This window comes from Silurus meridionalis, chromosome 17, assembly GCF_014805685.1.
Source record: "Silurus meridionalis isolate SWU-2019-XX chromosome 17, ASM1480568v1, whole genome shotgun sequence".
In the NCBI taxonomy this organism is placed as follows: domain Eukaryota; kingdom Metazoa; phylum Chordata; class Actinopteri; order Siluriformes; family Siluridae; genus Silurus; species Silurus meridionalis.
This window is the reverse complement of record NC_060900.1, coordinates 5,004,402-5,020,600: the sequence shown is the minus strand read 5'-3', so window position 1 is coordinate 5,020,600 and position 16,199 is coordinate 5,004,402. Positions and strand designations below refer to the sequence as shown.

At 37.9% G+C, this 16,199-nt stretch overlaps 1 protein-coding gene across 1 annotated transcript in view; it reads left to right on the top strand.

The window, feature by feature from the left end:
* Window positions 1-15,009, top strand: part of inpp5l (inositol polyphosphate-5-phosphatase L) — a 24,585-nt gene extending 9,576 nt beyond the window's left edge. The window contains exons 5-16 of the mRNA XM_046871973.1: window positions 3,422-3,485; window positions 5,298-5,401; window positions 6,209-6,261; window positions 7,715-7,834; window positions 8,695-8,776; window positions 8,868-8,960; window positions 9,300-9,374; window positions 10,032-10,105; window positions 10,220-10,331; window positions 10,669-10,737; window positions 10,903-10,968; window positions 13,531-15,009. Of these exons, the coding sequence (XP_046727929.1) occupies window positions 3,422-3,485; window positions 5,298-5,401; window positions 6,209-6,261; window positions 7,715-7,834; window positions 8,695-8,776; window positions 8,868-8,960; window positions 9,300-9,374; window positions 10,032-10,105; window positions 10,220-10,331; window positions 10,669-10,737; window positions 10,903-10,944 (888 nt within the window). The 3' untranslated portion in view covers window positions 10,945-10,968; window positions 13,531-15,009. The remainder of the gene's footprint in view (window positions 1-3,421; window positions 3,486-5,297; window positions 5,402-6,208; window positions 6,262-7,714; window positions 7,835-8,694; window positions 8,777-8,867; window positions 8,961-9,299; window positions 9,375-10,031; window positions 10,106-10,219; window positions 10,332-10,668; window positions 10,738-10,902; window positions 10,969-13,530) is intronic.
* The last annotated feature ends 1,190 nt before the right edge of the window (window positions 15,010-16,199 follow it).

Sequence of the window (16,199 nt, the reverse complement as noted above, 5' to 3'; positions counted from 1 at the left end):
GTGTTTGTTACCCCTTTAACACATTATTCCACACACACACACACACACACACACACACATATACACTGTAAATGTATGTAAAACTGTTGTATAAATGGAAACAAATTCCCCTCTTTACCACACACACACACACACACACGCACAGTAAATGTATGTACATTGTTTTGTAATTGGAACAAATTACCCATTTTACCACACACACATGTACACACACAGGTACACATACACATGTACGTACAAACACACGTACACACACACGTACATACACACACACACAGACGTACACACACACACACACAGAGTAAATGTATGTACATTGTTCTCTGAATCTAAACAAATTCTGCTCCTCAACACACACACACACACACACACACACACACACACACACACACACACACATGCCCTCTCTTTGTTTTCACTGAATGTATGCTGATTTATGAATGAAATCACACACACACGCACACACAAATACAGACACACACAGACGCACACACGCACACACACATACATACATACATACATACACACATACACACATACATACATAAACTCTGACTATAACTTTTTTTATTTAAACAAGCTTCCTTTTCCACAGCTTATACACACACACGCACATACATGTACACACAAAATAGAAAACCCACAAATCACGCAAAACTCTCTGCACACCAGAAGGGGGAGTGTATGTTTGTTTGTATGCTTATGTGTATATAATAAAATATAATGCAAATAAAATACACACACACACACACACACACACACACACACACACACACACACACACACACACACACACACACACACACACACACACACACACACACACGCACACACACACACAGAACAAGCTCTTGTGCACAGTTTTAACACCTATCTTCATCAATCAGTTTAGTGCAGCATTTAATAAAAAATATTGACTTACAAGTGATTTTTTATCAAAACACAATTTGTACTGCTGCAGCCTCCTCTCTCTGTCTCTCACACACACATACACACACACAACACACACACATACTCACACTTACAAGCACACACACGCCATTGCCCAGGAAAGCGATGATGTACAACCTCGGGAAAACTGATAACAAATCAATAGAGGCGGCGTGAGAGAAATGAGAATGCAGAGATGTGTGGAACGGGGACACGGCTCTGCATGCTTGACCTTGTTTTGTTTTTTGTAGGAATGCATAGTTTTCATTCTCTATATCGTCTATAATTGGTGGTGAGATGTCCATGTTTTATTATTACACAGTTTGATTTTGAACGAAAGCACAAGTGACTGCAGTTGAAGAAGTGGGCGGGTTTGAGTTGTTATAAGGATTTATTTGGGTATTAAGGTGTGTGTAAAAGTGTATAACACATTCAAAGCCTTAGGATTCAAAGTTTAGTAATACAGCTCCGCCGAATTAAAGATTGAGCTGGAATTCACAATTATTAGCCCCCCTGAGCACTAAACTATTGTCCAGAAATACCTTAAGGAGGTATTTCTGGGGGAGGTGGGAGCTCACTGGTTACAGCTCTGAGTTATTGATTGGAAGGTTTGGGGTTCACACCCCAGTATTGCCAAGCTGCCTTAATTGGGTCCCCTAAATAAGGCCTTTAATCCTAAGTGCCCCAGGGCCGCTGTATCATGGCTGACACTGCACTCTGACCCCAGCTTCTAACATCGCTACGATTTGTGAAGAAAGAATTTCACTGTGCTAAAAAAAAGCATGTGACAAGTATAAAGCACCACCACCTAAATGGTAGTGCAAGAGTTCACTGCTGGGCCCTTGAGCAGGGCCCTAACCATCAACTGCTCAGTTGTATGAATGACATAATTGTAAGTTGCTCTGGAGAGCATCTGATAAATGCCATAAATTTAGACGTAGCTCTGAAGCAGGCTCTTCACAGTTTGCCTCGGAAACGTGCTGGACAGAGATGTTGTCTCAGGCTTCCTCTTCCAGCGTATCACTACACCCTCAGTTGCATTTACAGAATGTTATATGTCTGTATGAGTTTAATTGGAGTAAGAATGTAATAGTAATAATATTGTGGACAAATGAGCACAATTCAGTCCCTATTTGCTGTTATAATCTCCACTCTTCTGGGAAGATGTTCCACTAGATTTTGGAGTTTGGAGATTTGTGCTCATTCAGCCAAATGTTGGTCAGGTAAAGTCAGGTACTGATGTAGGTGAGGTAAGGAGGCCTGGGGTGCAGTCACCGTTTCAACTCATCCCAAAAAGTGTTCAATAGGGTTGAGATCAGAGCTCTAAAGCCGGCCACTCAAGATCTTTTACTCCAACATATGTAAAGCCTATCTTCATAGAGATGGCTTTGTGTGCATTGTGATGCTGGAACAGGGTTCGGTTTCACATGTCCACTAATTAATTAGAATTATATCGAACAATCAAAATCAAATGTTTTGTTGAAGCCATGGTGTCTACTACACCACCAACACCTGAACATTTAGGTGTTTTTCACTTTGTTTAAAACAACCAGTGCACCAGCTTTCTCTGTTAGAACTGTGCGTCCAAATTTTCCTCACGTCCCTGATCAATAGGATGTTTTAAAGATGATCGGATAAGTTAAATAATTTTTTTTGTGGAAAACCGAACAATTCTTCGAATTGCGCAAAACAGAAAGAAAGAACCAAGCGGGGGAAAAAAAGTGAGGGAAATTGGAAAAACTTAAAAAAGCATTTATTTTTGCGATTCTTCAAGCTTCCTGTCTCTGGATCTGCTCTCCTCAGGGCCGGTCATCTGGAAAGCACCGTCTTATTAAACAAGCATCGGTTTACTCACAAGATTTATTCCCTCCTCCTGGGGATGTCTTGTCACCCTCGGTGGACCTCACCTTGTGGCAGTATGTGTGTGTCAGCGAGTGTGTGTGTGTGGGTGTTTAAGAGCTTGTCAGGTGTTGGTGCTGCAGCGCGAAGAGGCCCAGAACGGCAGGTGATTTTTCTTCGTCCCACGTTGGTCCGCTCTGTGGCTTGAGTGTTTAATCACTGTGTGATTGTTTTAATTTTCTGTCCTTATTGATCTCGGTGGGACGCGATTGATGAGCGAGCGCAGGAGCCGGGCGGCTAGTACATTAAACCCACTCACGGCTCCGCCACTGCCGAGTGTGTGAGTGTGTGTGTGTATAAGGCAGCGTGCAATATTTATGTCCTAGTGTCTTATTTTTACCATATCGTTTTTCCACACACTATTGTTTCACGTCGATTTGATATCCCCGCGTCGTACACGTGTCGTACAAACGACACGCCGACCTTTGGCTTAAATATATCAATAGATAATGATCATGATTTATAAAGATGTGAAAATCGATGTGGCAAAGCTTACAAAGGCCATTATTGTCTTCTAGCTGCACTTCCTCCATATTAAACAACATACTACATGCTAATGAAGTCATCTTCTTCTCGCTGCATGTGTCCACAGGCCCTCGGGAGCATTTACTTCATCCACAAATCTCTGGAGAACGTCCAGCAGTACGATTTTAGTGGTAAGAGATCACAGACATGACATGACACGAGTTTTATATATATTTTTTTCATTATCTTGTGGTGATCCCTGCTAGGATGAGATTCATTTTCCTAAACAGTTGAGTGAAACATCTTCTAGTTTGTTATTAAATCTTAGTAGTGGACAGAACAAGCTGATTTCAAGACTGGACTTTTTTCTTTCATTCTTTCATTCATTCACTCATTCATTTATTCATTTATTTATTCATCACTGCCTTGTGGACGAATAGATACCGCAAATGAGGAAATAAAAAATATTTCTCATTTGGTATGGAGCTACAGTCGGTTTTTCACTTCACTTGATTACTAGTTATCTCTACAGTAATTTACAATATTTGTCCAAAAGTTTGTGGACACTCGACCTTAAGATTTTGTATGTGCTCTCTAAACATCCCATTCCACATTTATTACATTTTCTGTGAGGATGTCAATTCATGGTGATCATTTCAAGATCTTCCACCACAGCCCAAGTAAACCATATGTTCATAAAGCTGGTTTTGTGCACAAGGACATTGCAATGCTGGAACAGGTTTTGGTGTCCCAAATAAAGTGAAGGACAAATCTAATTCGACTTCATTCAAAGACATCGTATTTAATTGTGTGCCTTCAACTTTGTGGTAACAGTTTGGAGAAGAAACACATCTGCCTGGAAAAGTCCGGTGTCCCCCATACACTTGTCTGTTCAGTGTAATACATTTTGATAGCTATCAGATTTATCGCAGTCACATATTGTGCTTGTCCAACAATCTCTCTTTACTTCGCAATGAAATAGAATAAAGTAACAGCTAATGATGTTTTGTATCATATACCGTATGATAGACTGCAAAAAAAAAAAAAAAAAAAATTAATTATTTAAATATTTATTTTAAGATAAAGCTTACAAAACTGAACCTGCTGTTCAAATACGCTTCTTCCATTCTATTCTTCTTTTCATTAATTCAAACATTCGCCCGAACCTGGAACACTTCAGACAAAAGCCCTTTCTGTAAGATGCAGGAGTTTATCTTTGAGCCAATACGGCCTAACACAAAAGCTTTTAGATTGTTGGGTTTCGGCAATCATCGTGTTTTATCATCTCGTACTTTGCAGTTATTAGTGTAAAGTATTGTGTCAATCACGCCATGACAAGAATTTGTTGGCACTTTCACTTTACCTAAAGGAAGCAATTTCCGGTGTAATTTATGGAGAGTAACACCAGAACAGGACACCCTGATATCGGAAACCACTCGGGGACAGTGGAGGCTCCCTTCACCATCTTTTCATTTCAATAATCGCATTTGTTCCCAATTACCCGAAAGTTCATAAGGTGTTCGAATTCCTGTTTAGAAGTTGTATTATCTTCAACTCCAAGCCTGCGTGCCATCCATCCGAGCGACCGTCGTACACCCCGGCAGCTCGCTTCCATCAGGCCTCGATTCATTTCTAATTACTCAGTCTGGCTTCGAGCAACAAAACGCTCTTAAATTCCGATTCTAATTTGCTTTTTCAGGCCGCTCCCGAGTCTCGTTTTTTTCCTCTTTTCCCTGCGTGCGCATTCCCGTCACGCCGTCTCATGAATAAGCCTTAAAGAAGAAGCCTAATGGAAGAGCCATAAAGCTCGGCGCGCTGCCGAATTCGGTTCCCCCATCGCATTCGTGCCTTATGAATCTCTGTGCACGCCATCGGGGAGCGAAGTCGACATTAGCGCATTGATTTCACGTTCGCATGTCTTGCTCTTTCTCTCTCGGCTGTTTACTCACTCTGCTTCTCCCCCCCCCCTCCTCTCTCTCTCTCTTTCTCTCTCACTCTTCTAGCGAAGGAGTTCAGATTGGTGTCAGGACGCAACAAGTACGCAGATTCGCTGTACGGAGTCACGACGGTGGAGAAGGAGAAGTTTCAGAGAAACTTTTGGCCAGATGTGAGTGCAAAAAAAGAAACGAATAGAAAAAAACGAATTGGACTGATTCAAATGAGGAGCAGGAAACAAATCCACATACATTTTTATTTAAGTTTAGCCTCTGAATTGGGGATTCAATGATCTTGTCTTTATAACACATTTGGGGGGTTGTTTGGACAAGCCCAGACCTTCCTGTGTCTTCAATTGTCATAATCTTTCTAGTTCAAGGCTCGAAGTTTAGTGTTTTTTTTGAGCTAGCATAGCCTTCCCATTGGTTTAAAACCAATCTGGTTGCTCTGCCCTTCATGACTGCCTTATAATCAGATACGCCAACTAATAAAATGTCTACCATGATCCTCTTTGAAATCTAATATCGCTGATCCCCGAATTATGATGGTTTGACTTTTCAATCTTACGATGATGATGATAGCAACTTGACAAAATTGTATAGTTTATATAGTCTAATACTGTAAATTGTTCTGTTTTGCTAAATTATGTTCTGTAATTATGTACAGTTTACTACTCCATACTGATCACCATTCTTTAAGACTTTGGGTAGGCTAGGCCATGTCCTAGGCCATATTATGGGTCATCAGCATTCATCAACATCATAAGTCGGGGACCACCTGTACAGATGTCATGCGAATATTAAATCGAAATATTTCAGTTTAGGAACATTTTCAGGAAGAATCCTCCAAAGCTTTTATTCAGTTTGCTGTTCCAGATGGTATTGTACATTTGGAAGGAAATTTGACTTCTCCTGACAAACAGCTTTAGTCCGAATGTAAATCTTGAGCCACAGTTACTGACATATTTATCTTTTTGCAGAGAAAGTGGTCAAGGAAAGGCTACATGAGGACACGTTGGCTTATTCACAACCAGTATGTGAACATGAATACACACACACACACACACACACACACACACACACACACACACACACACACACAAACACTCTTTTCCCTACATACTGTCTTGTATCTCATTCTCTAAATGTTCTCTGTTGGTTTTTTAATTATGCTGTGTGTCCAGAGTGTGTACGTGCCTGTGTCTTAACACCTTACATCCGCTCTGGAAAAAAAAAAAGGCGTGTGTGTGTGTGAGAGCGTGTGCAGCTTGTCAGCGTGCATGACTGACAGTAATATCAGACACGCATTAATAGAGCTTTCGTGGCAGCAGGTGCCTAGAAAGTGCGTATGAGGGTGAAATGATTAATGAGCCAAGTTACCCTGGCTGCGCTGACAAAACACACTCTCACACACACACACACACACACACACACACACACACACACAGATTCTCCTTCCTTACAGCTAATGAGTTATAGCAGCCAGTGAGAGTGACAGCACTGATAGAGAGAGTACACAGGCACACTCATGAACACGCACACACACACACCCACACACAACTATACACTCCCTTTTGATAGCTAATGCCGTGATTCAGGGAAAAAATTAATCTCATGATACAGAAAAGATTTCAGGATCAATTCGAAAGGTAGGCTACAATTATGTAGAACACATGCTATTTTTTTCTGTTCACTTGCTAGGAAAAAATGGTGCTACGGTTCTTTATTTTCCTTTATCGAGATCCCTTTAATTTGTACCTTTTACCCAAACCCAAACTTTTCCACATTTTGTACTCTAAAACCCGGACTTGTCTGGGATTATGTACATTGTTTGAACAAAAATATGTAAATACCTGACCATAGTATTCGATACAATATATATATATATATATATATATATATATATATATATATATATATATATATATATATATATATATAATATAAAATGAAAATAGTGAAAGTTAAGAAGTAATTTTGTTGATTATACACAGTATATGGACAAAAGTATTGGGACACCTGCCCTTTTCTGCCTGTGCACAAATCCAGCTCCGTGAAGATCTAGTTTACATGGTTTGGAGAGCAAAAGCTTGAGTAGCCTGTTTTAGAGCTCTGATCTCATCTCTAATAAACACCTTTGGGATGAACCGGAACACTGACTGCACCCCAGGCCTTCTCACCTCCCCTACATCAGCACTGACCTTACTAACACCCTTGTGGCTGATAAACACAAATTTCAAAAGGTCACTCCAAAATCTAGTGGAACATCTTCCCAGAAGAGTGGAGGGAATTCTAAGAGCAAATTGGAACAAAAAAAGAAATGCGATGATTAAAAAGCACATACCATTCTTATGACCAGGTGTCCACAAACTTTTGGCAATATAGTGAATAAGGTTATTGTAAACCCAGCATTTTTTTTTCTGTATATGTGTGTGTGTGTGTGTGTGTGTGTGTGTGTGTGTGTGTGTGTGTGTGTGTGTGTGTAGGGGCCTGGACTTGGTGAACGTGCACCTTTTTCATGACGCTTCGAACCTCGTAGCCTGCAAATGCAGTCCCTCTGTGTACTCGACTTACAGACAGAAAGCTCTCCGTTACGTCATCAGCAGGTCAGCCCATGTCAACGAATACTACAACACCTGCAACATCTGTAAAAACCCATATACCGTATTTTTCGGACTATAAGTCGCTACTTGTTTCCAATTTTTCTGGGTTTTTCCCGGTTTCACAAACTTCAAGCCAAAAAACTGAGCCCCATAACATTAGACCAATGAAATTTCCGAACGGAAACCAAAAAAACGCATCTCACCTGTGTTCTGAGCTGCACGGCATCAGGAGAAAAAACGTTTTTTTAAACGCACGACGATGCCAAAAGAAAAACTCTCGAGAGAAATAGTTGTGAAAGGAAGGAGGAAGACAGTGAACAATGACTTTCTTGGTTGAGTCAGGGTGAAGGGAGAGCTCACTAACTCCAGTTGCAACAGAAATCATATAAGCACAGACAGGTTTCCAAAACTCGTGCTTTTTTATTTTTCTTGGCAACAGCGTTGCGGGTTAATCAAAGAAACTTAGAAATGAGCATCAGAAAATAATAAGGACGTATTCCTCGGTGTTGCACACATGCAGTGATAGCGGAAAAATGCGGCGGCAGGCTATTCCCAAAATACCGCTCTGCTTTTAAAGGAGCCACAACATATTTCACCCCTTACACCGTGTAACAGACACTGTCTTTCGTTAAAGCCTGTGTAAAGTTCATTAGTTTCAATGTAGACACCTGCGGCTTATAGATGCTTATGGGCTTATTTATGTTCAAAATAAAAATCTTTGTCAAATTCAGTGGGTGCGGCTTATACATAGGTGCGCTTTATAATTACGGTACTTATAATCAGGATTCTGCAAGTGTAGCGTCTCAGTTTTCTTGTGTGTGCATCAAAATAACACAGAACCAACAAATGTCTTTGATACACAGGATATCTAATGACTTCGGACCACTGCCTTTCTTCCTGTTTGGAGATTTTAACTTCCGCCTCGATACACTAAGACTAGTACAGGTACGATTTACATCTGGTCCAGACACACATACAGTACACACCTCATCATCAGGGTACGAAGGTGTGTTTACTATATTGTCTGTATATTCAGGACCTCTCTACGACTGCAGAAGTGCAGATGGTGATGGACAGCACAAACGAAGTGGAGAAAATCATCTACAAGGAAAAAGGCAACGACCACAAGGTGCGCCTGGTGATTCATGTAATCACCGTGGTGATAGATTGCACAACGCTAAATCCATAGAGAATATGGCATCCCTGCTGCTCTGTACACTACCTGTGCTGGACCCAGATGATTTATTGACTCTTGTTGTGTTCAACTAAACACTGTCCGGGGTTAGATTTATGACTCGCGAGACAATATTGACTTTTTATCGCCAGTGGAGAAAATGCATGTCTGCATTAAGATCGCTAGGCGTTAATGCGTGATTCGTTTTTACGAGACATTAGAGTCTTGTTCTTCTGACATTCAAGATGTCTTTTTATATTCCTTCTTCTATTGTCTGTGTTTTCCCGAAAGCAGGTGCTGTTTCAAATAGAGACTAAGCAGTTTTTATACCTGCACCATAAACTCTTCAGAGAGGACACTGGACAAAAGGTGAGCTAAAAGTCGTTTGTGTTCACTGTGTCACTTCTCAATCCTTTTGCCGAAACAGATTCAGAGTGAAATTGGTTCTTTTTGGTCCGTTTTGTTTTTGGTTTGATATAAAATTTAAATGAATGAAAAAACAACAAAAAAGTGATAAATTCAGGGGCCTTCAACTATCGAGTTTGCAATAGGCTGAATTTCAGCACTTTCCGAATCTTTTCCTCTGCATCAATAAATTAAGATCCCTCTGATTCTGTATTAGGGTCATTTGAGGTAAATTTTTATTAAAAATGTATTAAATCATATAATATTTACAATGGTAATAGTATATGCACATTATTTGGTTTAGAGCAAAAAGTTTGGGCACCACTTTGCTAAGTGCACAAATTTCTACCCAATCATGTTATTGAGTCATTTTTTAGCTGATTATATAAATATTTTCACTCATTTGTTTTTTGTTAGGTTTTCTTTACATAAATGCATCCATGCACTTCACATAAATCCATCCATCTATTTTTCCAAAACGCACAGCTGCTGTGATTCTCTCATAGGTATAAAAGCCTGAGTCTCAGTTTGCCCGAGAACAGAACCAGCATGGAAAACTCTTATAATCCTGAAGTTTATTCTGTCTATGTAAATGCCACCTCGTCTTAAACCACCTTTCAGCTCCTGGAGTATGACAGCGAGACAGCAGCCTTCGATGACATCATCACAGAAGAGGAGATTCGGTTTCTTCCCAGGTAACTCAGATCTTTCGAAGCAAAACAAAAAAAAAACTAATGTTGAGAGTGTTCATGTTTGCATTGTTTTAAAATGTATGTTAATATAGATTTTGTTGTCATGTTCATTTGCAGTTACCCCTACAGTGAAGACTACTCTAAACCCACGCAGTACATGAACACACGCTGTCCAGCCTGGTGTGATCGCATCCTCATGTCCCACAACACAAGGGACGTCATCTACAGGGTGAGTCCTGACATACCGTAAACCCTCAGGTTTTCACAATGATTTAGTCTTTGTCTTATGAGGGAAAAATGTTTTGTTGACTTTCTAGGTAAAACTAAAGATTTTTTAGGAAAGATTTGTTACTTAGCAACAAAGTACCTGATTATTATTACTGAATAGGTTTTATTGTAATATAATTAAATATGAATCATTTTACCAAATAAATGCAGTTCCTCATAATTATTCATTTTTTTGTATAGTAACTAGGTTAGGTTAACTAGGTAACTAGGAGTAAAATAAAATCAGCAACTTGGATTATTTTAAATGAGTTGCTTGATTTTAATATGGTCTTTTACAGAGAAACGATGGACAGAATAACGTCGTGTACAACATCCTGGGGCAGAAGGTCTGCATGGGAGACCACAAGGTAATGCACTAGAAAATGAATGGACTGTGGATTCCATACGCAGCATCAACATGACTGATATTTGACAATAACTGGGAATTAAACATTAAATCTAATTCAGATATTGTGTAGTTTTTTTGTGTTTTGTGAGATGCTTCATTCTGAGTATTTTGCTTTATTTTCCAGCCTGTCTTCTTGTTCTTTGCACTGAAATCCAACAACCAGTGATATAAAATATGGACCTATTAAAGGGTAAGGGATTTAGCACACACACATTGTATGCTTACAGAAAAAAGTCTTTGTGTTCATCAATTCATCAATCAAGTTGTTATATAGTATATGGATAAAAGTTGGCGGATGCCTGGCCTTATGATTTGTGTGTTTTTTTTTTAACATTACATTTCACATTCAGTCTCCATTTACAGCTATAGAAAACTCCACTCTTCTGGGAAGATGTTCCACTAGATTTTGGAGTGTGGTTAGAGAGATTTGGGCTCAATCAGCCCCAAAAGCATAAGCAAAGTAGAGTACTGATGTAGGTGAGGTAAGGATGTCCAAGTTCAGGCAGTGTTCCAATTCATTCCAAATGTGTTCAATATGCTTGAAGTCAGAGCTCTATAACAGGCCAGTCAAGATCTTCCACTCCAACCGACATAAACCATTTCTTCGTGGAGTTCTTTTGACCTTGTGCACACTGGCATTGTCATGCTGGAAGAGGTTTTGGTTTCCTAGTTCAGGTGAATGAAAAATTGTACTGCCATCCAAAGACATCCTATACAACCGTGTGCCTCACAAAATATGTTTGTCTATATAGTGTATTTGGAATCATTTCTCTTATATATTCTTTTTCTATTATTAAAAATAGAATTTTTTAAATTAATTAATTTATTTTAAAAGTAGAACGCTCAATTTCAACCGAAATAATCAATCAAACAGCAGCATGTTATTTTGAATTGTCGTGACAGCACTAATCTGTAAGAGCCATCTGCTGCTAGTTTGCGTGAAATGTCAAAATTCATTAATGTGTTAAATCATAAATGATATGAGTACACTTTTTCTATTGTGTTGTAAGGTGTAACAATACTTAATTCTCTTTATACAGTACATGCATTTCAATGCACCTGAATGTGAATTTTCTCAAAGGGCACATCTGTTTTTTCTTTTTCTTTCTTTTTTATTATACTGTTTATGTTGTGAATAAATGTGAATTAAGGTTAGTTATTTATATATATATATATATATATATATATATATATATATATATATATATATATATATATATATATATATATATATATAGCATTCGATTTTAGATATGTAGGATTTGTAATGTAAAGAGAAAACTTTAAATTGTGGAACGAATGTGGAAAAAATCTAACAATAAAAAAGGAGAAAAGTTTTTATTAGTTATCTTTAATTATGCTCATTATTTGCATTATTAGCACATTTTTTTTATTTTTGGTAGTAGAAGTTATAAGTAAAACTATAAAAAATAATAATCATTATTATTATTATTATTATTATTAAAACAACATTGTTACATTATATTTTGTATTATGTAGCCATTATTATTTTAGTGGTTGCATTCATAAAATTATTTATTTGTATTATTATTATGATTATTATTATTATAAGCTTTATTTATGCAGTATTTTATAATCAGGTTTACAGCATTTAAATACAACAAAATTAAATTACCCTCGCTGTCATATTAATATTCTTTTTTACAGGACTGTTTTACAAACATATATTATTGTTGCTATTATTGTCATATTTATTATGATTATTCTTATTATTATTACTAGTATTACGAGTAGTTCTTTCTCTAATACAGTCTTTTTCCGAGCACGTTTCTGTGCACCATGTTTTCTCAGTGTTAGACAGATGTTTATTGGAGTATGCGTGTTCACTAGTTCAGCTCGCTGCTTTCTCATGGAGCCATTTTCCACTCCAGTGCTCTTGTTCACGTTCTTTCGCAGGGAGCGCAGGCCCCCGGAGATTCCTTCTGTGTAAAACAGTAAAAACAGAGCTGTCACTCTACCTCCCCTGATCCATGGCTTTTGAATCCTTGACATTCCGCCGTTTGCTGCGTTACTAGCAGCGAGCAGGGTGCTATAAATATGCCGGCGTTTATTAATTACAGCCATCAGCATTAGCGAGGAGGATATATCTTGGCTTGTTGTCCTCTATTGGCATTTTTACGGCCATGATTTCGTTTTGCCGCCAGGTTTATGCGTGTTCTATAGGTCTTGCGATGCGGCGTAGATGGCCTTGTTGTTTTTGATTGTTTGATTGTTGTCCTGCGTGACAAAAAAAACGTCTCTAATCTGATTGGTCAAAAACGATTATTGCTGATTTTTAATTTTTTTTTACTTTATACCAATGTGCGTGTTCTAAAATGGTCTCGTTTTTATAGTAACAACTCGTTCACTAGAGGATTTCCTTTGGCAGACTGAGCTCATAATCTAAGCCTAATGGATTTTATTTTGTATTTTGAACAAAAAGGAATATGCACATTTTTTATGAGAAGTTCAACATTTAAAACCTTTATGGAAGGAGTCTGCAGTGTCAGTATTTTGTACCAACCACAAGAGTCTTCTTTTTGGAATTTTCTACTTCCTGTATTCAAAAATGTCCTTCTTTGAAATATAAGATCTGAAACATGACACAAATATTGAACAAAAATTCGTTATTTTTATGTCCAGATTTTTCCAGAAGTAACTGTTTTTTTAACTGAATCAGCATGAAACTTCAAGATGTCCTGTCATAACCAAAAGCTGTACTTCTAATTTCTTCATTGTCATTGTCTCCTAGGTGTGTCCGTGAAAAAGAAGGTTTCCGGATGGCTGTTATTCTGCTACAAAAGCTCACAACCTGCGTAGACCTCAAACCACACAAAGGGAGGGGAGGCAGAGAAATGATGCAGCCCAGCCCTAGTACAAGTTCTACATTTTTACAGTTCTCAAGAGATTTTAGTTTCCTGCTTAGTTTGAGATTATCACCAGTCTTCAAACCCTACAGTCAGGGAATGCACGTGAATCCACTAGCTTTTTTTTTTTCTTTCAACTTTATATCAATAGCATGCTCAGTACAAGCTCCAGCTATACACCGTACACTTCAGAATTGCACAAGCTGCTCAGTCAACACCCCCCACCCCCACACACACACACTTATATTCCGATGTTAAATATACGTTCCTTAGGCTTATAAACATTTATATAGTACGAGTTTCCGCCGCATTCCACCATGGCCGTCGTCTTAATATGGGATCTCTGCTGTGCAGTAAGTCAGACATGATCGGATCGAGAGAATATGCACCAGGCAGGGACGAAATCGAAAGGCCACCAGCAGCGTATAAAATATGGAAATGCATCCCAAAGAGACAGAGACAGACTTTTAAAAATAGCTTCAGTTTGTAGCTACAAACCGCCTTTTATATAACAACACCATATAAAGCTAAATGTAATTGTTTTATTGTATTTTTTTGGTGTGAGGGATGTAGTCAGACGAAACTTTTTTGACTGACCTTTTTAGAAATAAGTCGCCTTAGTTTCCATTTTCCGCTATATGTTTATATGTATACACTATATGACTGAAGGTTTTTGGACACCTGACCATCACACCCACAAAGTTAGAAGCACACAGTTGTACAGAATGTGTCTGTCTTTCTTTACAGTAGAATTACAATATCCCTTTACTGGAACTTAGAAGGCCAAACACTGTTCCAGCATGAAAAAAAAATACAAACCCTATGTACAAAGCGAGCGCCGTAAAGACATCCTGTGTTAAGTTTAAAGAAGAAGAACTCCTGCACAAAACTCTGACCTCAACCTCACCAAACCTCAAAACCCTGACTGAACCCCAGACCTCAACATCCAACATGAGTACCTGATCCAACTAATTCCCCACAGCCACGTGCCTTAATCTAACCGAAAGACTTCGCAGGAAAATGGAGGTTATAATTAATATTAAATAGTGATCTGATACACGGTCCATTAAGCACACGGTTCAACTTTTAGGTGCCTACAAACGTCCAACCATATAGTGTATATATACGAAGCCAAGTCTATGACCAAATCTTGTATTGCTTCATCGTCATGCTGCTATAATGCCTTTACCTTCTGTACTTAACCTTCATTTATGAATAATCCAGTGGCAAGGTGCGTGCTTAGAAACACATGTCTTTAGTTGTACTCTACTGATCTGTGAATAGTTTAGCATTTACTCCTTTATATATGATTTTGTGGTTCTTTATCCCGCATTTATCCTGTTAATAACACGAATTATACTCTGTTTGACGTTTTCTTTAGTGGCCTAATCACACAACATGGAGTCCCATCACGAATCGTTAAGCTTTATTCCTTTTTTTTAATTTCAAAACCAATCCGGACCACCGACAATCGATGTTCATTAACCACCATTTAAGCATGCACAAGAAAAGTAAAGGATACTGATATGACAGGCAGGCCATTATTTTAATCTGAGTACGATTCGATCTATTTGTGTAATCTAAATACTCCCCCCCTTAACACACACACACACACACACACAAACACACACGGACACACACTATTCGCCCTCCAACCTGAGAATTTTTTTTTTTTCCTTTCTCCAAATCGATAATTTACGTGCGAGGGTTAAATTGCACTGCCCATTTGTCAATAATGGACTTGTTGGAGTTGATCCATGATGGTGCTCGACATAACGCATTGCTCTCGAGAGCTTTGCTCCAAGCTGAAGTTCAATACAGGGGCTGTGATGTTGCTCAATGAGAAGCACTGATATTCTTTTTTGGCATTTGTGATTTTATAATGAGATCGAAACACTACTTTTTTTTTTTTTAGAGCATAATTTATAACTTTTATACGTTGTAAGGGGCACTGATCATCGCTGGGAGTCTCTTCGGGCTCGTCGTGTAGCCACTGATGTTTGCACTTATCGGGGATGCGTTTTTAATTTTACACAGAGTTGATTTAGGACCACTAAGAAATTGTTTAGAAATATTTTACAGTAGCGTTTTTAGAAGGTTTGCTCAGAATGGTTTGAAATTAGACATGTGATGATAGGCAGATATTATATATATATATATATATATATATATATATATATATATATATATATATATATATATATATATATATATATATATACATATATATATATATATATATGTATATATATATATATATATATATATATATATATATATATATATATATATATATAAATATAAATATATATAAATATATATATAATGTCATATATGAAATATTATACTTTAGTACAATGTGAAGCATCCCTTGAAATGTAATGTTTTAAAGCCTTTTTCTAAAGAAAAAACATACCAGGTGAAAATGAAATAATAAAAAAAAAACAAAAAAACAAACCAGGTCTTCATCTATCAAGTCAAACAATTTAATACCTGCACTGATATTGAGCTGTATTTATTATACGTTTCCATAGTGTTCCATAGTGTTCGGCTT